The sequence below is a fragment of the Pipistrellus kuhlii genome, unplaced genomic scaffold, assembly GCF_014108245.1.
Source record: "Pipistrellus kuhlii isolate mPipKuh1 unplaced genomic scaffold, mPipKuh1.p scaffold_m20_p_3, whole genome shotgun sequence".
Lineage (NCBI taxonomy): Eukaryota > Metazoa > Chordata > Mammalia > Chiroptera > Vespertilionidae > Pipistrellus > Pipistrellus kuhlii.
The window spans coordinates 91,822,080-91,844,326 of record NW_023425529.1 but is presented as its reverse complement, the minus strand read 5'-3'; the positions used below and the strand labels follow the sequence as shown (position 1 = coordinate 91,844,326).

At 37.3% G+C, this 22,247-nt stretch overlaps 1 protein-coding gene across 9 annotated transcripts; it reads right to left on the bottom strand.

Moving 5' to 3' along the window:
• Window positions 1-1,339: 1,339 nt before the first annotated feature.
• LOC118729187 (NEDD4-binding protein 2-like 2) lies at window positions 1,340-21,195 on the bottom strand. Of its 9 annotated transcripts, none has more exons than XM_036456524.2 (6): window positions 21,003-21,174; window positions 18,655-19,886; window positions 13,746-13,870; window positions 5,933-6,021; window positions 5,488-5,564; window positions 1,340-1,624 (listed from the first exon to the last, which is right to left on the bottom strand). In XM_036456524.2, the coding sequence occupies exons 1-6, from the start codon at window positions 21,015-21,017 to the stop codon at window positions 1,423-1,425; spliced, it is 1,740 nt and encodes a 579-aa protein (XP_036312417.1). In that variant the 5' UTR covers window positions 21,018-21,174; the 3' UTR covers window positions 1,340-1,422. The 9 variants fall into 9 exon arrangements, with proteins under 9 accessions (XP_036312417.1, XP_036312418.1, XP_036312421.1 ...); XM_036456525.2 differs by having other exon boundaries at window positions 20,998-21,137; XM_036456528.2 differs by lacking the exon at window positions 18,655-19,886 and having other exon boundaries at window positions 21,003-21,195.
• Window positions 21,196-22,247: the final 1,052 nt, after the last annotated feature.

Genomic DNA, 22,247 nt, shown 5'->3' with positions numbered 1-22,247 from the left:
ACTGCTTTCTCTTGCTGCTTTCGAGATTCTCCCACTTTTTAAAATTTATCTTATTGGTTGAAAGTATTATAGATGTCCCCTTTTTTGAGACTCTTTAGATTAAATCTTTAGCATTTTAAAAAAATAGTTTGATTTTTAGAGAGAGGAAAGGAGAGGGAGAGAACAGTATCAATGTGAGAGTGGAACAGATATGGGCTACCTCCTGCATTCCCCCACCAAGGATCGAGTCTGCAACTCAGGCATATGCCCCTGAACAGGAATCAAACTGGCAAATCTTCTGCTGCGTAGGACAATGACCAACTGAGTAACTCCAGACAGGGTTAACATTTGGCATTTTATTTATGACGTGTCTTAGTGTAGGCCTCTTTGGGTTCATCTTGTTTGGGATATTCTGCATTAATAGGAGTTGTATATTTATTTTCTTCACCAGGTTGAGAAAGTTTCTCTTATTTTCTTTTTTTAAAGGTTTTCAATTTCTGTCTTCTTCTGGCACTTCCATGATGCGATTGTTGGTACACTTGAAATTGTCCCAGAGGCTACTAATACTATTATTTTTTTCCTGTTCTAATTGGGTGTTTTCTGTCTGCTTCCTTATATTCCAAATTGCTCTCTCTTTCTCTCCCCCTCTATCTTTTCCACACTCTCTAAGTCAATAGAGAAAAAAAAATCAATGAAAAAAATATCTTCGAATGAGGATTAACAAAACAGAACAATAATTTAAAAAGGTCAAAAGAATATACTATGAATAAGGAAAAAAAAAAGTATTTCTTTTTATTTTACTATTTTTTGTTGTTGTTAATCCTCACCTGAAGATATTTTCCAACTGATTTTTAGAAAGTAGGAGAGGGAAAGACACACACAGAGAAAAAACATCAATGTGAGAGAGACACATGAATTGGTTGCCTCCTATATGCACCCTGAGCAGGGCCAAGGATTGAGACTGCAACCAAGGTATATGCCCCTGACCAGAATCAAACCTGGGACCCTTTAGTCTGCAGGCCAATGTTCTATCCACTGAGCCAAACCAGTTAAGGAAGTATTTCTTATATATTTAAGGTGCTAAAGGAAAAATACTAAAATTTTATGGAAAGTCAGTTTGGAGTATAACCTATAAAGCTGTTCAACACTGTTTACAAAAGAGATAAAATTAGTTTAAAATTCAATTGTAGAAAACATTCTAGTTCCTATTCATTCATGTGTCTTCATTATAACCAAAGGTATCACAACAAAAGATTATAAAAACATTTAAAATACAATTTTACATAATTTTTATTTACATTTTAGAATTTAAACAACTGCTGGGAACATCCTCTGTGGTGCAATGTAGTCTTTTTTTAAAAATCTAAAACTTTAAACTTTAAGAAAGGCTCATTAATGTTGTTTAAGGGCAAGCAACAAATGTGTTAGCTGAAAATAGCCACCTTATTGACTGAATGTGACACATACTTGGTTGTGTGAGCCTAGAGAGCCTCCCCACCTCTGTTTCTCCTCTGAGGGAGGAAGTCTTTGTGTACTTTTGTGCATTGGTTCCACTGAATTCATTACAATAGAGATGGACATTTGATATTCATAACGATCCAACATCTGAGCAATCTTCTTTCGAGACACACCGTGTTTATTCCTCCTAACGAAAAATAAAAAGATTTTAATTCTTTTTAAACAATTTATAAGCTTAGACAGTAAGTTGTTTCAGAATAAGGGTACCTACTCTAAATTATTTTTAGCAAATAAATACTAGAAGATACATCTCATTTACCTGCATTCCATACCAAAAAATTTATCATGGCTCTCTCAAAAATTTTAACAGTATTTTTAAAGGTTTAAAGATACTATAAATCAGAGCAAAATGTTAAATAGTTAAATCTTCATCACACCGAACTAACTACTGATTCACTGAACCACTGAATTAATCTCCCTTCTTTAAAAATATAAAAGATTATAAGTCAGTTTTCTTTTTTTTCTTTTTAATATATATTTTTAAATGATTTCAGAGAGGAAGGGAGAGAGAGGGAGAGAAAGGGAAGGAGGGAGGGAGGGAGGGAGGGGGGAAGGGGAGGGAGGGGGAGGGAGAGAGAGAGAGAGAGAGAGAGAGAGAGAGAGAGAGAGAGAGAGATATCAACAATGATATAGAACTATTGATCTGCTACCTCCTGCCTGTCCAACACTGGGGATCAAGTCCACAAACTGGGCATGTTCCCTAACTGGGAATCGAAACATTAACTCCTGGCTCATAGGTTGACGCTCAGCCAATGAGCGACACCTGCCGGGCAAGAGAGTCAGTTTGAGAATTATAGAATTGAGTGGACTTGTAGGACTTACAAAAATCCATATAAAATATTTGTCACTTTTTAAAACTTATTTTAGGACATGTCCTATGTTTGTATTTCATGTACTTTTATCTGTGAATTTACTTATGAAAAGAAGAAATGGTTTAAAAATTATTCTTGACCATCAAAGAACTTTTTACAACTTATTTTATCCTCGTAGTTTTCCATAATTTGACTTGGACATGGCAAAACACACAGGAATGTATTACACATTTAATATTAGAGTTCTAGATTTACTAATTCATTTTCCCAGAAAAAGGACACAGAAGGAATGTTTACTTTTCAAAACTATTGGTGCTCATCCCATACAATAAAAAGGTAATATGCAAATTGTCCATCACTCAAACACACAACATGGCCATCCCCATGTGGACACAAGATGGCTGCCACAAGATGGCCAGCAGGGGAGGGCATTTGTGGGGGGACCAGGCCAGCAGAGGAGGGCATTTGGGGGGGGACTAGGCCTGCAGGGGATGACAGTTGGGAGGAACAAAGCCTGCAAGGGAGGGCAGTTGGAGGAAGTGGGGGGAGACCAGGCCTGCAGGGGATGGCAGTTGGGAGGGACAAGGCCTGCAGGGGAGGGCAGTTGGGGGCAACCAGACCAGCAGGGGAGGACAGTTAGGGGTAATCAGGCCTGCAGGAGAGGGCAGTTGGGGCGACCAGGCCTACAGGGGAGGGCAGTTGGTAGGTGACCAGGCCTGCAGGGAAGGGCAGTTAGGGGCGACCAGGCTGGCAGGCCAAAGCATTAGGGGCAATTAGGAGCCAGCAGTCCTGGATTGTGAGAGGGATCCCAGATTGGAGAGGATGCAGGCTGGGCTGAGGGACACAACACGCTACCCCCCCCCCCCCCCCCACGCACGAATTTCATGCACTAGGGCCTCTAGTGTTAAAAATAATAAGAGAAAGCAAAAGAAAAGATAGAAGACTAAAAAAGAGACCTCAGGTTAGAAATTGGCAAGATAATCAATTTGATGATTCAATTAATTTTATACAAAAAAGCAAACTATACCAGACATCAAACTGATTTTAGTTTGTAAAATCAATTTATATTAAGACTTTAAATAAATTTCAACAGTCCCTTAAATATAAACAAATTCTAATTGCATTTCATCAATTCATTTGTTCATTATAACCCAAATATCTTTCTTATTTAAATTTCTTTTACCTGAGGTACACTATACTCAGAGCAGGTAAATAATATCATATATTAGTAAATCTATCTGTTTATCTATTCATATATGAACACATGGCATATAAGTCAGAAAGGGAAAGTAAGGTAATCAAAGGAATAAAAGACAAGGGAGAAAAAATTAAGTTAGTTGGATATCACATAGAATAGCACTTTAAGCTGGAAAAGAGCAAACTGAGGTGTGAAAAATAAAAATGATTTTATTTGGCTTAAGGGATAGAGCATTGGCCTTTGAACTAAAGGGTCACAGGTTCGATTCTGGTCAAGGGTATGTACCTTGGTTGCGGGCACATCCCCAGTGGGGTGTGCAGGAGGCAGTTGATCGATGTTTCTCTCTCATCGATGTTTCTAACTCTCTCTTCCTCTCCTTTACTCTCTGTAAAAAAATCAATAAAATATATTTTTTTAAAAAGGGGAGGTGATGGCTGCAGCATTCTGTGAATATACTGCAAACCACTAAACTATATTCTTTCAATGGGTAAATTGTAAACTATATGAATTTTATCTTAAAGTTCTTATCAAAAGGGAGGGAGGGTGTGAAAGTGAAGGAAAAAAAGTCAGTCAGGAAAACCAGCACTGTAAGAAAGGGATAAAGGTCGATACAGATTAGGGTTGAAAGTAATATGAGTCCATAATTCCTTAACACAAATTCTGAAATCTATTGTAAAATGCTCCGAAAGCTCAGGTTTTTATGGACTCCTATAGCAGCAAAACATAACCAGACCTGTACTCATTTGGCAGCCCGATCTTCTTGAACTGACAATAGATTATGTAGTGTTTCTTAACTATTTAGGCTGCTTAGTCATGATTTGCCATAGATATAGTAAGATACTGGATTATGACAAGCTGCCCAAACTCTGCTAGGAGGTGTTTTGACATCACTATATTACCTTTCTAACATCACCCCAAATATGATTTCCAAAACACATTGATTCCAAGGATCTTGGTTATAGGATTATAGAGCTGTAGTAGTAAAGGTGAAAAGAGGAAGCAAGATGAAAATATCAAGTAAAAAGGTTATGGGATCTAAAATAGGAAGGCGATGAAGTTGGAAGGAATATGCAGAGAAGTGGCCTAGCTCAAAACCAGAGGGAAAAATTCTAATTTTTCCTCAAATATACTTAACAACTACAACAAAAACTTAATAAAATTTAACAAGCAAGGTGTCTCAAAAACACTGAATTAAAGTCAATGTTCCTCTTAATCTGTTAACTGAGCAGGACCAATAAATACATCAAACGTAAACAATATAAACAATATTGGGAATGGGTAGGATGTAGGAATACGTCCTTGAAATATATGTTGCGCCCTGAGAGGGACGGTATATATTTTTCGTAATCTTTTTTAAAAAAATATTTTATTGATTTTTTTACAAAGAGGAAGGAAAGGGGAGGGATAGAGAGTTAGAAATATCGATGAGATGAGAGAGAAATATCAATCAGCTGCCTCTTGCACACCCTCTACTGGGGATGTGCCTGCAACCAAGGTACATGCCCTTGACCAGAATCGAACCCGGGGCCCTTCAGTCCCCAGACCGACGCTCTATCCACTGAGCCAAACAGGTTTAGGCTATTTTTTGTAATCTTTATCATTGTTTGTAAAATTTATAATTTTTTAATTCGACGTGTCCATTTTTTTTTGTCGGTATTCTTTTCTATTTTTTTTTGTGGTAATTTTGTATTTTCCTTTGTGCTTTATATATATAAATAAATGAAAAAATATATATATTTCATTTATTTTCATTAAGTATAAATAAAATTAAAAAAAAATGAAATTACGTCCTAGTGAAAGAGTACGCGCCCGTTACAGGTTGCGTCATTAAAAAGGGAACTCCCCGGTTAACAGAAAAAAATAGTGGTTCCTAATCATAAGCAGTAAAAGACATGATAAGCAAAGCTAGTGGACATTGATCATGTAAAGCAGAAAAGAAAGAAAAAATAAAAATATTCAAAATAAATTTGAGTGTCTTACTTTTCTAATTCTTCAGGATCAAATTTCCACCAAGTTTCAGGTTCATGAAACTCTACTCTGTATCCTTTTCCTATGGCCTATTCCGAGGAAAGGAAAAACACAAACCCAGAGAATACTTCTTATAAAGTAAAAAGAAGGCAGATATAAATTTCATTTAGATAATACTTCTAAATTTGCTCTACCAAGAAAAATTTTACTTTTAAAATAATATGTTTTACAACAATTTTAAGACCATTTAACTGGTAAAATTCCAATTACTATCAAGTTCAAGCAAAACCTACAAGATAAGCATATTCTTTAATAAGCAACATTCCCATATTTTTTAAATAAAGTAAACAATCATACTTCTTTAGAAAACAAAGAAAATGTTTTAATAATAAAGATCAAAGTGACAAAAACTCCAGAATATAAAAAAAATAAAAATGCTCTCATATTTCATATTTACCATTTCCACATATGGTTTCATTTCCCAAGCCTGTGTATTAGTGTTGTCTATTATAACTGGAGATCTCCCCTGATTGATAGCTTGTTTAGCTGAAATAAAAAAAATGAATTTAAAAACAAAAATAAAAACAAAGAACTATTATATTAGGTTAAAATACAGAAATAAAACTCTTAACTTTCATTACTAAGAAATTTTCTACATATCTATACTGAAAACCAAACCTATGTAATTTCTTAAATTAGTGCCATGGAAAAAAGGGACTCTGCTAGATTAAAAGGGAATTACGAGACACAATCACATGCCCCATACATTCTCCAGACCAGATACTGGTTTTGATTAATTGTAAAGGACATGTTGAGGAAACTTCGTTCTTACACCTAGTAAAGAGTTTAGTCTAGAGCTAACTTTCATTATATAACTCTCAAATACAGGAGTAAGTTACATCTGAATATGGGGTCTGAATATGGAAAGAGGTGAACATTTAATGATATGGAAAGATGGAGATTTGTTAACTGAAAATGGCAAGTTGGAAGATAATATGCAAGTATGATCTTACTTTGGTCAAGATATAAAGATATAAGAGTTGCTAAGATATCAAAAGTAGTATTCTATAGGTGGTAAGAATATTTGCCATTTTATGCTTATCTGTATTTTCCAATGTTTTATAATTACAAATGATGCTTTTGGAATATCGGGATGACACTCTAAGTAACCGAACTACCCAGCCAGGGTACAAATAATGCTTTTAAAAAAATGCTATGGCCGAAACCGGTTTGGCTCAGTGGGTAGAGTGTCAGCCTGCGGACTGAAAGGTCCCAGGTTCGATTCCGGGCAAGGGCATGTACCTTGGTTGCGGGAACATCCTCAGTGGGGTGTGTGCAGGAGGCGGCTGATCGATGTTTCTCTCTCATCGATGTTTCTAACTCTCTATCCCTCTCTCTTCCTCTCTGTAAAAAATCAATAAAATATATTACAAAAATGCTATGGATTTATCATTCCTTACCAGCAAAATTTTATATATCAAAATTTTATATAGTTGGTATATATACTAACAGTTAAACTAACTTTGTGTTTATTTTTTAAAATCATTTTTTAATTTTTTAATTACAGTTGACATACAATATATTAGTTTCATGTATACACCCCAGTGATTAGAAATAGACATTACAGAACTTACTAAGTGATCATCTCAATAAATCTCATATCCATCTGACACCAGATATAGTTATTATAATATTATTTATTATAACCTCCATGCTGTACTTTACATCCCCATGACTATTCTCTATTTGTACTCTAACCAATTTGTACCTCTTACCTTCACCTTTTCACCCATTCCAACACCCTTCCCATCTGGCAACCATTCAAAATGTTCTACTTATGAGTCAATTTCTGTTCTGTTTGTTTATTATTTTTTTAGAGTCAAGTTCAGGAAGAGCAGAGAGTTCCAAATAAGAGGAACCCAAAGAGGCACACACAACAAAAGAAACAAAAAATGATGCCCACACCAAGACACATAAAATGCAAAAGATGAAAGACAAAGTGAAAATCTTAAAAGCAGCAAGAGAAAAGTAGTTAGTTACCTACAAGAGAGTTCCCATAAGACTGTCAGCTGGTATCTCAACAGAAACTTTGCAGGCGAGAAGGGAGTGGCAATAAATTTTCACAGTAATAAAAGGACCTACAACCAATATTATCCTACCCTGCAAAATTGGTTAATATGACTTGGGACTAAGACTCAAACTGGGAGCCGAAATAGAAGGAACTTTTATTTATTTATTTATATTAACTTTTTTTTTTTTTATTAAATTGTAATCTGTGTACATATACCATTGGCCCCCTTCCTCCCATACATGCCTTCCCTCCCCAAAGTTTTGTGTCCATTGGTTGTACTTACATGCACATATACAAGTCTTTTGGTTGATCTCTTAACTATCCCAGATCTCCCTACCCTTCCTGCTATAATTTAACAGTCTGCTTGTTGCTTTACTGTCTCTATATCTATCTTTTGGTTCATTAGTCTCCCTATCTCTACACCATCTCTTCTCCCATGAGGTGAAAATCACTGCCACAGTGAACCACTGTTATGACAAAAGTATATAACTCTTAAGTATAAACAGACAAATATAATTAAGAGTTCATAATAAAATTTAAAAGGTTGGGGCAAAATGCAATGATAGAGAAGTTTTCTTGGGATTTAGTAAGTTCTACATAATGAAAACATTTATACAGAGGTCCAGGGCAGACAGAATTCTAAAGGTTAGTTAAGTAGTAATGACTGTAGCTGAGTACATATTAGGAAGAAGGTATCTCTAAAGAATTTGGGTCATAGTCAATAGGACACCAAGATGCTATTCACCTCCCCACTGCTCTATCCCCAATCATAAAGTGACCAAATCTTTCATTTAAAAAACACCCAACAAAAAAACAAAAACAAAAACCACGGCCCTCAATCCACAATCCATGAAATTAAATTTTTGAGCTACATGGGCTCTAAGTTTCTCTGCAGGAAAAACAATCTGTGATGAGAAACCTAGGATGTGCTTCAAATTAGCTGTTGGTACCCTAGTTGGTCACAATACTGAAAAGACACCTCCCTAGACATCTGCGAACTGTCTTAGCCTCAAATCCCTCTCCCTTCATTGTCACCTAGCAACAGCAGCCATTACTCTTTAAAAGAGTAGGTGGCTGTTTTTTTTACTTGCCCTTGTATTGGTTAGCACTGCACTGGCCCTTTCCCTTCTGGTTAAGTAAAAATAGACTTCCTGCATCTATCTCTTCTTTTAGCCTCTCTCTAGGCTCTGCAAAGCAAGGGAGGTGGATTAGATGAAAAATAAAAAACAAAAATTTAAAATAATTCTCCTAATGCCTGATAGTTAGGCCTACTCTTCCAAGGAGTTATGTTCCAAAAGAAGAGTATATCAACAAATTAATGGGAAGATCATCCTCTTCCCTCAATCACCATTATCCAATGTCACATTGCAGGGCACTACACTCCAGGAAAATAGAGCTCCTAAAGAAACAATATTTGAATACCTCAATAAATTAACTACCATATTCTAAGAAAGAGAATATTGATACCTTGGAGATGTTTTCAATTTCTAAGTAGTCTAAGATGAATTAAGATCCTTCTTCTAATAAAGATGAGATAGACAGACATTCTCATAATATGGCCTAGCCTTTAAAGGATGCAATAAATGTTTGTTGAAAAGAGAAATTCTGTTCTAAATAAAATAAGTCATTGTTTAATTTCAAAATGTCTAGTTTCTAGTTCTCAATTTTCTAACTGAAAAGGTAGAAATTACTTTTTAAAAGTCAGTATTTATTATACTAATAAAACCAGTAGTTTACCTAGAAATCACTGTTTTGTTCAGCAGTATAATTCACATGGCATGAACCATACAATGAAAATTTTAGACTAGTTCTGCAAACAGAAAAAATGTCCCACACAAACAAGCTTCCCAGTCTACCAAAGGTATCTGGCTTTGCCCACTGCCTTTATTCATTCTACTTATCACCTATTCTTATTCCCCTAACTTTAGGCCAATACCACCACACATTTTTGGGAATTGCAATATCAACATTATTTTATTTGGGCAATAATATCCTATGGCAATCTTTTAGAAATTAAAAATATTAATATTTTTTGAGATTTTTATGCCATTAATATATTTGGAAATATCCTACAATGTCATAAAACCAACAGTAGGAAATCGTCTTAAAATCAAACTTCTCTGGCATTTTAACTTTTCTTTGAAACCATGGACTGCAACAGAGTGAAACATTTTACTCAAAAATATCCTCCCTGAAATTTCTTACTCTGAAAATTGAAAATTAAGAACAAAAAAGCATTTATCCTGCCCTAACTGATTTTGCTCAGTGAATAGTGTCGGAAGTGAATAGTGATCTGAAGGGTCCTGGGTTTGATTCTAGTCAAGGGTACATGCCTGGATTACAGGTTTGATCCCCAATAGGAGGCGTGCAGAAGGCAGCCGATCAATGACGCTCTTTCATCAGTGATGCTTCTATCTCATCTCTCTCTCCCTCTCCCTTCCTCCCTGAAATCAATAATAACTAAAAAAGCATTTATCTTTTTTTCCTGTACATACTGTACTTTAGGGTGACACTAGTTGCTACTTTTAGTTGAGAGGAAGCTCATTACGTAAGAATTCTAGCTACTAAACAGGAAAGGAACAATAGACATAGAAAAATTGCCATTTTGCAACCCTTACTGAAAGAACTAATTCAGGAAACATTTCATTGTTGGATAACCCATTAGATATAAGGTTGACAAGAGAATTTGGTAAAGGAGGGAACAAGCTATCCCTTTGAACCTATTTGTAAAGATAGAAAAAAAGCCTTTCTTTTTCTTTGTTGTAGCCTTCCATAATTTATGAAAAGTACCTGGTAAATCCCAAGATTGTTAGCTCCTCTGATTCAAATAGCTGCTCTGTTCAAACTGCAAGACAAGTTACTTTCAAGGCTACATTCTTGCATACCCTTCTTCCCTGCTATTTTTACAACTCAGGGATAATTTGCACTGAAAATTATCTAGTTAGTAGAAAGTTCCCTTTCCCCTCCTCTTCAAACAAGCCTCTTTTGAACTCTTCATAACTTTTACTCTAGGCATGTTTTACAGGCTTGGAAAAAATACTGAAAAGACACCTCCCTAGACATCTGCGAACTGTCTTAGCCTCAAATCCCTCTCCCTTCATTGTCACCTAGCAACAGCAGCCATTACTCTTTAAAAGAGTAGGTGGCTGTTTTTTTACTTGCCCTTGTATTGGTTAGCACTGCACTGGCCCTTTCCCTTCTGGTTAAGTAAAAATAGACTTCCTGCATCTATCTCTTCTTTTAGTAGTGAATTCTTTCACAGTCCACATCACCTGCCAACACCCTTACACTGATCATTTTTAGCATCACTAAAAATTAGATAATCAGACTTTGCTTATTCCCTGCAAAAAAAAAATAAAAAAAAATAATAATAAAAAAAAGTTGAACATAATTAATCCTCTTCTTTGTGTTTTATTAATCCTCACCCAAGGATATTTTTCCACTGGTTTTTAGAGGGCAGAAGGGAGAGGGAGAGACAGAGAGAAAAACACGTATGTGAGAGAGATATATCGAGCGATTGCTTCCTGTACACTTAACTTCTATTTAAAGCAATATAGGGGAAAGAGAAACAAGTTAGATGGTTACCCTATGTGTGGCCAAAAGGGGGCCACAAACTAAACCTGACAAGGTCAGGGAGGCCTGCATGGCAGCCTTACAAACAGAAGAGACCTAAAGGATGATCTGAAATTAAAACTTCCTAACTAAAAGCAAGTCGTGGTGGGGGTGGGGGGTGGGAGCAATGTTGAAATATGTACACAGATAATAATTTAATTTAAAAAATGTAAAAAAAAAAAAGCAAGTCATGGTAGGTAGTCATATCCTAGGATGGTATCTTCCCTAACAAAGGTCAATCTATACCTTAATTGAGGCAGTCTACTGTCTCTTTGCACCTATAATAACATGCCTTTGGAAAGTCAGAATAATCCCTTTTCCCAGACCCTTCATGGCACAATCTTGCACCAGAGCACCATATCACAGAACTCCTCTTTGTTATAGCATCTCTATGTGCTGTAAATGTCCATCTCTATGTGCTGTAAATGTTAACTATTAACCATCCTATATCCACCCACCAATGTAAAAGAAGTGTGGGTGTCTGTTTTACTGTTTATCCAATTTCAGAGATTTCCCCACTTTGCTTTATCTCAACTCCCTAATCTATGAACAGTGGATTTCATGTAACCCCATACTTCTTCCCCTTTGATGCTGATGTATAAAATAAGTAGTAAATATGCTATTTTTCGGGAACATTTTCTCAATCTGTTGAGATTTTGCTTCCTGGCTACTGTAGTCGCTTCGGCTCAAATAAACGCATAAAAATTCTTACAAGTTTGGACATTTCTCACATAAACACAAGGAAGCAAATAGACAACTACAGAATATGGGATATTCTACAAGACAAACAACCAAATTTCATCAACAAATTAATAGTATAAGGGTGACAAGAGGAGAAACTGCTACACATTAACAATTAAAAAAACAAAATCAAATGTACTATATAAGGACCTTGTTTGGATCCTGTAAGTAAACAGTTAAGACAATAGAGGAAATTTGATTACAGACAGGATATTATATGATGTCAAGGAATTTTATGGGTTTTTTTTTTTTTTTTTTAGGTGTGATGATGGTACTATATTTAAATAACATTAAGTAAGAAGGGGGTCAATTTGAAATGCATAAAGTATAATATCTAGAACTGTTTCAAAATGCTTTAGTAATTAGAAAAGGTGAAGAGTGAAAACAAAAATAAAGTCAATATGGCAACTGGTATGATAACTGATAATTCTGAGTGATAAGTACATGGGGTTCAGTGTAATCTGACTCTAGGTTTATATTTTCTCTTAATAAAATCAATTTGTTTTCAGAAAGGAAGGGAGAAGGAGAGAGAGATAGAAATATCCTGCATGCCCCCTACTGGGGATCAAGCTCACAATCAGAGCATGTGTCCTTGACCGGAATCAAACCTGGGACCCTTTGGTCCTCAAGCTGACGCTCTATCCACTGAGCCAAACCAGCTAGGGCTATCATCAATGCATTCATCTATTAGAAAATAAATTAACTTACACTATATTCATTTAGTAACATAATTCTAGACCAAGTATTCAATCTGACTGCAACATGAGAATGTCTGGGTAACTTAAAACACACACACAAACCAATGCTTAGATCCACTCCAGATAAACTAAACCAGAATCTCTGGAGATAACTCAGACTTAGGTGTTTTGTTTGTTTTTTTGTAGGGGAAGGGCAGGGAAGAGGGGGAAAGGAAGGAGAAATGAAAGAGAGAGAGAGAGACCAATTAGTTGCCTACTGTATGCACCCTCACAGGGGATTTAATCCACAACCCAGGTACATGGTCCTGAACAGGAATCGAACCTGCAACTTTCTGGTGTACAAGATGACACTCTAACCAACTGAACGGCCTGGTCTGGATCAGGCATATATATATATTTTTAAAAAGGTCCCCGAGTAATTAAAATGTGCAGCCAAGATTAAGAACCACTATTCCATGGTGAAAAGAAATTGACTTCTATGCTTCTAAAAAATGCATCAAATAGATTTTTCATGGAGTCATATCAATGAAAAAAACTTTTAATATTCACAGCATTATATTAAGCCTTAAAAAACATTAACATTACTCTTAGGGAAATAACTTTTTGGAATACATAACAATAGTATCAGTTCTCTGGATTTATTTAAGAAATATAAAATAAAGCCTACCAAAATATCCCACTCACTATTTTACCAGTTTATACTGGTATACTATTCACAGTTTACAAAGTATTTTATCTAAAGTCTCTGATTTTCACAACCTTGCAAGTATCACTGTTTCTAGTAGATGAAAAAAATTGTATCTCAAAGCTGTTCAAATGGCTTATGAAAGTCATTCAGTTGGTAGAAGTCAAATGAGGAATATAAATCCAGCCCCGGCTGGTTTGGCCCAGTGGATAGAGCATCGGCCTGTGGACTGAAGGTCCTAGGTTCAATTCCAGTCAAGGGCACATGCCTGGGTTGTGGAATTGATCCCCAGTAGGGGGATACAGGGAGCAGCCAATCAATGATTCTCTCTCATCATTGATGTTTCTCTCTTTCTCTCCCTCTCCTTTCCTCTCTGAAATCAATAAAAATGTATTAAAAAAAAAAAATCCAGGTCTTCTCTTACTCAAATATTCTATCCCAGGAGACTTGGCCTAAAACAAACCTCTGTTCTGGTTCCAGTCATGGGCATCATCAAGTTGATTAACATTATACCTGTACCCATCTTGATGGTGAAAATAGTCATCAGTGCTGAACACAATGCCATCACGACTCTGCCCAAGCAGAATTCTGTTAATAAAAGAAATCATAAAGTGCCATTTATAAAATGTATAGCCGTGAGTAAAACTTAGTAAGTGAATTTTAGGTACATACCTGTAAGTATATTGCAAACAGAAAATAGTAGCATAGGAGCTGAACCTTAAAAACCTTGCAGATTTTAAGTATCATTTCAACACCTAAATGTATAGTTATAGCCAGTTTCAAAAACTTTTTTTAAAGCAGCATATTAAAACTTTTAAAAGTCTTTCAACCAATCACAAAATTATGTCAACTACTGTCCATGTTTTTCTTTAGTGAATGTGTACTTGGTGTCTAAAATTGCCTAAATATAGAGCAGCAGATAACCTAAAGGGCAAGTAAGCATAAGCAAGCAACTCACCTGTGGAAAACTGTATTTAAATCAGGATAGCGCTGATAAACTCATTTCCATAAAGCACAAATGTAAAACCAACAAGTAGGAATCAGAAATAGCTTGAGGCTTAATGTTGTGAAACAACCAGTGATCCTCCACAGTATGATCAAACTTCAGTTTTTTTAAGACATTAAATCAGTAGGGGACATGCAGGAGGCAGCCGATCAATGATTCTTCCTCATCATTGATGTTTCTATCTCTCTCCCCCTGCTTTCCTCTCTGAAATCACAAATATATATATATTTTTAAATGCCTGTATCAATCCAAATATACCTGATGTCATACCAACCACTTTAACAAAAGTAAATTATTAAAGAATATGAGTCTTTCCAAAATCATTATAAACCAAAGATTGTCTGCGCCACCCCAAGACTCCGCCCCTTCCAAGCAGAGTACAGAAGCCCTCCTAGCTGAGACACTGCTGATCCTCACAGCCAATTGGCTTGGAGATCAACACTTCCCAGTGATACCAACAATAAGCAAGGTTTAACAACAAGACTGCACACACAGCCCACAAAGGGCTACACCAAGACTGTCCACCGCAGGTAACTGGGAAGGCTGTGCTACTGGGCTCTACCAGAACACCTAGCACAAAAAACTTTCCATCAAATCAGGAAAACAACTAAAATGCAGACAAGAGGCAGGACACAAAGAAAGGAGATGGAGGAAAAGAAAAGAATGGACACTGAGTTCAAAACTACAGTTATAAGGCTTTTCAAGAACATCCTAAAAAAGGCCGATAAAATAAATGAGACCTATCAGGATATGAAAAGGGATCAACTAGAAATAAAAAGGGATCAACTAGAAATAAAAAAAACAACATTGTCTGAAATAAAAAATATTACAGAGTCCTAAAAACAGTCTGGAAGATCGCAAGAATCAAGACAAAGATTTAGAACACAAAGAGCCAGAGGACACTCCTCTGCAAAAGCAAGAAGATAAGAGAATCCAGAAAGTTGAAGACAGTGTAAGAAACCACTGGGACAATTTCAAGCAAACCAACATCAGAATTATGGGGTTCTCAGAAGAAGAGACAGAGCAAGATACCAAAATAATACTGGAAGAAATAGTGACAGAAAACTTCCCCCACCTGGTGAAAGAATTAGACTTAAAAGTCCAGGAAGCGCACAGAATCCCAAACAGAAGGAATCCAAAGAGGACCACACCAATTCATATCATAATTAAAATTCCAAGAGCAAAAGACAAAGAGAGAATATTAAAAGCAGCAAGAGAAAAGCAGGTAGTTACCTATAAAGGAGCACCCATATGATTGTCAGCTGATTTCTCAACAGAAACCATGCAGGCCAGACAGGAGTGGCAAGAAATATTCAAGGTGATAAATAGCAAGAACCTATAGCCAAAACTACTCTACCCAGCAAAGCTATCACTCAGAATTGAAGGCCAGATAAAGAGCTTCCCAAATAAAAAAAAGCTAAAGGAGTTCATCACCGCCAAACCAGAATTATATGAATTGCTGAAGGGGGTTATTTAGGAAGAGGAAGAAGATAAAGATAAAAATTATGAACACAAATTCGTAACTATCAACCAGTGAAACTAAAAACCAAGAGAATTAAAAAATCTGATGAGTAATATTAACTGGTGAATATAATAGAATCAGAGGTATGGAAGGGGAGTGGACTGATGATTCTCGGGGACAAGGGGAGTGGGGGTGCAGGAAGAGATTGAACAAAAACTGTGCACCTATGAATGAGGTCAGTGGGGGGTGGGGAAAGGACAGAGGGTGGGAACCTGGTGGAGGGGAACAATTGAGGGGGGAAGGGAAAGAGGAACACATTTGTAATAATCTGAATAAAGATTTATTAAAAAAATAAAAAAGAAATCAGAAATTCTGGCCGTGATGGGAGAACTCGGGCTATATCCCTTGGGCAGGGAACCCCCAGCTCCCTGCAAACAATTGCAGGCTCTGCTACTGCCCAAAAGCCTTGGGTAGAAGACCCCCAGCTTCCTGCGATCGCAGGCTCCACCCCTGTCCAGGCCTGCCCAGACCAAAAGCCTCTGGCTGAGGCTTTCGGCCTTGGACAGGGGACCCCCAGCTCCCTGTGATTGCAGGCTCCACTCCTGCCCCCTCCTTCTGATTGCAGGCTTGGCCACCCAGGAGCCTCCTGGCTCAGGCCCTTCCCAGGCAGCTCTGGGCCCATGCGGCCTTACCTTACAGTGACCTGGGTGCCAAGACGTTTCTGGGACACAGGCACTGGGCACCTATATATGCAAATTAACAGCCATATTTTAGGTTAATTTGCATAATCAGTCTGATTGGCTATGGGCGTAGCGAAGGTATGGTCAATTTACGTGCTTGTCTATTATTAGGTAAGAGTCCTCACTAGAGAGTATGTGGCTGTATATTCAATTTCAAACAAACAATCCTGCTTTATTAAAAAGCTAGAGGCCCGGTGAACGAAATTTGTGCATTGAGGTGGGGATCCCCCTGAGCTCAGCCTGCACCCTCTACAATCTGGGACATCCTTCTCACAATCTGGGACCGCTAGCTCCTAACTATTCACCTGCCTGATCAACCCTAACTGCCCCCCATGCCAGACTGATCACCACTAATCGTCTCTGCCTGCTGGCCTGATTGCCGCTACCTCCGCACTCCCTGCCAGCCTGGTTGCCCCCAACTGCTTCCCTTGCCAGCCTGGTCATCCCCCCGCGCCCCAGCCTGATCACCCCCAACTGCCCCCCCTCCCCCCCCCCGCTGGCCTGGTTGCCCCACACAGCCTACTGTTCAGTTGTTTCTATGAGGGCGTCCTGACCAATTTGCATATTATCCTTTTATTAGTATATAGTGTTGACCAAAGCGATACTCTTTAACCAAGCTACTCCAAGTCAGGAGTCACACACAGACTATTCATGCATCAGATACTAAAGTAAAGGAGAAGGGAAAAAACACTATCATTGATATCAGTAGTTTGTTCTTTTATCAGTTTTAGAAAATTCTCCCAAGTCCCTTACGTTGAATTTATTCTTTTTAGCCTCTGCTTATTCTATAAAATGAGAAGAACACAACCCATCTCAAGATTTTTATATATGAAAGTACTCTGCAAATTGTAACACCAATGGTAATTTCTACTATAACTTCCATTCTTATATGTACCTAATCCCTTAATAAAATATACATGCTACATATTATCAATTTTATCATCTCCCACTACAACTATCTTCCTGAAATTATACTGAGTTACTATTTTATTCATATTCAATTTCAACATACTCCATAAATCTAGAAAAGTGCCCATGTTTGTAACAACTTCTCTTCTAATTTCTATCCTTTCTAAAGAACTGAAATTTTATCTTTACAAAATCTTCACTAAAGAGGAATCAAAAGGTAAAGACCTAAAATAAACTTAAAATTTACTTACAATGATCAAAGCTTACAATCTAGTTTGAAATGTCTATGTTATAAATTTAATCTTACTCTAATTTCTTGCTTCTAAAGAAACTTGTTTAGCTTGCTCAGGTTTGTCTTGCAAGTAAATATAGAACATTTACAAAATGGTTCCTTGGAATTCTTTATCCTCCCCCCAAAAATACCACATAATTTTTTTTTTCTCCTTATCTGGCAAAAACCTTCCATCATCCTACATGAATTGTAAAGAATTTGTATTGTATTTCTTTGTATTATTTTTCACAACTGCAAAAATGTATTTGTGTGCAACATTCTTTTAAAAAATGTAGACAAAAACATGAATCTGAAATATTTCTGTCAGATAAAACATCACCAGTTCTAACTCCATTAATTCATACAGGGGTGGGCAAGTATAATAGATTTATAGTTGAGTGTGATAGTTTATTCTTGTATTATTATTTATTAATTGTTGTATTATTTTTCCATACAAACAATTGTAAACCTCCTGTATATTGCTCATGTCAAACTCCTTTAAATTCAAAGAAACCAAAAACAAGAGTTCCCTCTGTTAGTCAATGGTATGAACAGAGCACAGTGCTTAATACATGCTCAAAATTACTTTCCTTGGGTTATCTCATTTGCTTCTCAAGTATTACTCATTCTATTAACAGACAGCAAAATCTGTTTATGGTCATAAAGTGAAACAGCTGAGACAAAGCCCAACTCTTCTTAAATAGCTGACTTAAAAGTGAAGGCCAGCACATTCTCAAATAGCATTTGCTTTCACCACTGTCATATTTATTAAAGATCTTTGCAAATTATTAACATAGATATGCCAATTCGCCCTTCCTCTATCAGAAAACATCTTTTAAAAATATTTACACTGTCAGATGCCATTTTCAAGAATAAAAATTTTCTACTAGAAACATGAAACTATTTGTCACTAATTATCACAACTATCATTTATGACTTCAAAGTAATGAATTACCAAGTATTCAATTGGTATCCTTTACTTACCGAGATAATGTTGTTTTCCCAGAACCAGGCAAGCCTCTTAAAAGAATAAGTAACTTCTGTAATTTGTTTAATTTTTCCTCTTGAAACTGCTGGTTCATAAACCTGTCTGTTCTATTATACTTGTCCATAGAAGGATCTTCCCAGCATCCTTCACTGGTTTCACAGAAACCATTATTCACATACCCATCTTGTACAGTGTAGTCATTTCCATAGGGAAGATCACTAATGATATTCTCATAGTCAGTATATTCATTGTTTTGATCAAAAGTCAAGCAATCCCAATTAATGTGACAATTATCTTCATAACAACCATTTCGAATCTGAGGGCCATGGAAAATATTTGGTAGACTTGGTGGAGCATTGAATCTTTGAATATTTAAATAGTTAAAACTGGGAAGAGGAGGACCTCGGGGTACTATAAAAGAATGCACTGATTGCCATTCAGGCCTGAAGGAAGTAAAGGACATGTCACCAAATGTAGGTATTCCTTGCCTATGACAAGAATATTTGCCTGGCTCATTCCCCACGTACTGTTGATAACCACAATGTGACTGAAGAACATTAGTAAGATCTCTTTTCTTTTCTTCTTCATATTTGATCACATCATTATTATTGTCTTGATAATATGAAATAAATTGTTCCTCAGAGGGCTCAGGTTCCTTACTACTGCCTTCTAAATCATCTTTTTCATTTTCAAGCTCTTCAATTTCTTTGTAAAACTGGAATAACTCATTATCAATCTCTGATTTTTTGCAGTTAAATTTCTGTTTCTCTTCTTGTCCTCCTTTGCCATTGTTTGTGTCTGCTTGATTCTTCCTTTCATTACATTTCTTTTCCTGAGTGGGTTTGTAAATGGGTCCTATAAATGCTTTACTTGTGCTATATATCTCATCATCTGTGGATACCAATGGAGGACTTGTAGCCTGTAAAACTTGTGAATCAATGGACTCACTAACAGTTGGTCTATCAGCAGGCATCTTATCATGCATAGGTTTCAGCAAATCTGTGGTTTTGACAGTGTCCTCCTGAAGAGAACTATGTCCTCTGACATCAGGGATGGTCAAAGGGATCCAATCATTTCCAACTTTCTCTTGGACTCTGTGAAAATTAGAACTACCATGATGGGGGAAAACTAAAGACTCTTTGGTTAACTTCAATTTTTTATGGCATGGTTCACTTGTTAGATCTTCCCCATATCCCAAGGATTTAGCTTCAATTTCACCATAAGGCATCTAAGGAGCACACAAATCATACAATTAATAGCTAATATTTTAAAAATTCTAAACAAGTTTCTTTGGAAACAAAATAGAAAAAGGCACTTAAGTTTGTGATAGTAAATGGTAACATATTCCCAAAATACAAAAATTATAAATTTGTAATTTTATAATCAGTTACTATTTAAGTATTGTTATAATTTGAGAGGAATCTCATTGAAGGTAAGCGTATGTCATTTTTTTTTAAAAAAAAAAAAGATAAACCTGCCTAAACCGGTTTGGCTCAATGAATAGAGCGTCGGCTTGGGGACTGAAAGGTCCCAGGTTCGATTCCGGTCAAGGGCATGTACCATGGTTGCGGGCACATCCCCAGTAGGGAGTATGCAAGAGGCAGCTAGCTGATCGATGACTCTCTCTCATCGATGTTTCTAACTCTCTCTCTCTCCCTTCCTCTCTGTACAAAATCAATAAAATATTAAAAAAAAATAAAAAATAAACCTCTCCTTGAATCTAAATGACACATTTCTGAACTTAGAGAACTTAAAAAACTTCGACTCTCTAAAGTTGAATAAATATACATTTTGATGATAAGATATCGTTTAAAAGAAAAAAACTACTTCAGCTGCACTGAAAATGAGGCAAATCAGGGGCCCTCAATAATACAATCCGAAAGCTTGCTTTGCTCAGTTCTTCGTTCTGCCTACTCTCGGGTGTTCCTCCAACACGAAGAAAAAGGCAAAAAGGCGAACAGAGAACAGACCCACAGGACTGAGGCTAGAGAAAGACACAACCGTAAGGAACGCCGAACACCAGAGCCCTAACTCGGCCACCTCAGCTTCCCGTTTCCTCGATGGAGAGGCCAGAAAAGTCCCAGGAAGAGAAGGGGGCGGGGGCCGGAGCGCAGCCCCGCACACACTCCGCGCACAGCCTCCCGGGAGGCCGGCAGAAGTGCGTCCCTGCTTTCTCGGTCCCAACAGAAACAAGTTCAGGTTCTGCCGAGAACGGAAGGGTCTGACCAAGTGCCGGCGAGAATCCACATCGAAGACATTAGAAGGGAAAAACGGAGAGTCCCCACCACGACACCCCGCCCCTCCAACACACACACACTTGAAGTTGGCTGTTTACTCACCTTACCGGACAGCTCCGCATTGACCTTCACCTAGCAACAAAACCGTGCTCCGGAAGGACACAGGCCGCTGAGACGCTGAAAGAAACGCGGAAACACGGTCCTGGAGCAAAACCCCGGAGGGCTGAAAGCCCATCCAGAACTAAGAGCGACACTCGTCAGCGCACAAATGGCGGCCACCTCACAGTGACCCAGAAGAAATCGCGGGCTCGCGCGGGGCATTGTGGGAATTGAAGTCCAGCGGCACACCGGTCGGCAAGTCTCTGCGGACGACTGGTCTCCCAGACTCCATTGCGCCATTAACCCGCTGATTTTGCAACCAACTTAACCCGGAACTGGTTCCTAGAGAGGGGAAGTTACTTAAAACTCCAATTTCTGCCAAGGAAGTGTCACACTGTGGGATTCACGCTTAAACATACGTAAGCGGCTCTCTGTACTTTTAAGGCTTTTTACAAAGAATCAGGTTTTTCAAATGCAACGCAACGTTTGGGATCGCAAAGTAGAGCTGCCCTTGTTTTTACGAAAACCATTCAGTAATTGTCTTCTCAGGTTCTTCCACCGAAAGAACATCGCAGCAGCAGAGCCTTGACAACTGATAAAAATACTTATGATAAAATCATGTAGTGTTATATGTCTGTTTTGTTTCGGGAGATAAAGACCAATTACTGAGCTTTCCCATTTAAAAGTCAATACATACAGTATGTGGAAAGCGCTTAGAACAGCGCCTGGTAAAAAGAGGCTGTGTGTTTATTAAATTAGAAATAAATACTGGCCTTGGTTAGAGCGTCCTCACGAGGTATGCCAGTGTTGCAGGTTAGATCCCACCCGCCCCACTTGCGGCGGGGCACATTCAAGAAGCAACCAATGAATGCATAAATAAGTGGAACAACAAATTGAAGTGTCCCCCCACCCCTTTCTCTCTCTTTCTGAAATCAATCAATAAAAAATAATAATTAGAAAAGAATGATATGAACTGAACAACTGGTAATATTCGGCATAGGGTCCCCTCTCCCTAGACCTCTACCCTGCCCAGGATTCTTTCCTATTCCTGCCAGGATAACTACTAATCTCTTCATAGTTAAATAAAACTTTGTTGTCATTGTGTTTTAATTTATAAATACAATATTTAAAATCAGTACGGACAGAATGTTTGCATTTGATTATTTAACAGCCTCATGAACAAGAGGATTCAGCAAAGCATTTCCTTCCTTCAAAGAAAGAATCTTCCTCAAATACAGATTTCCATATTGACA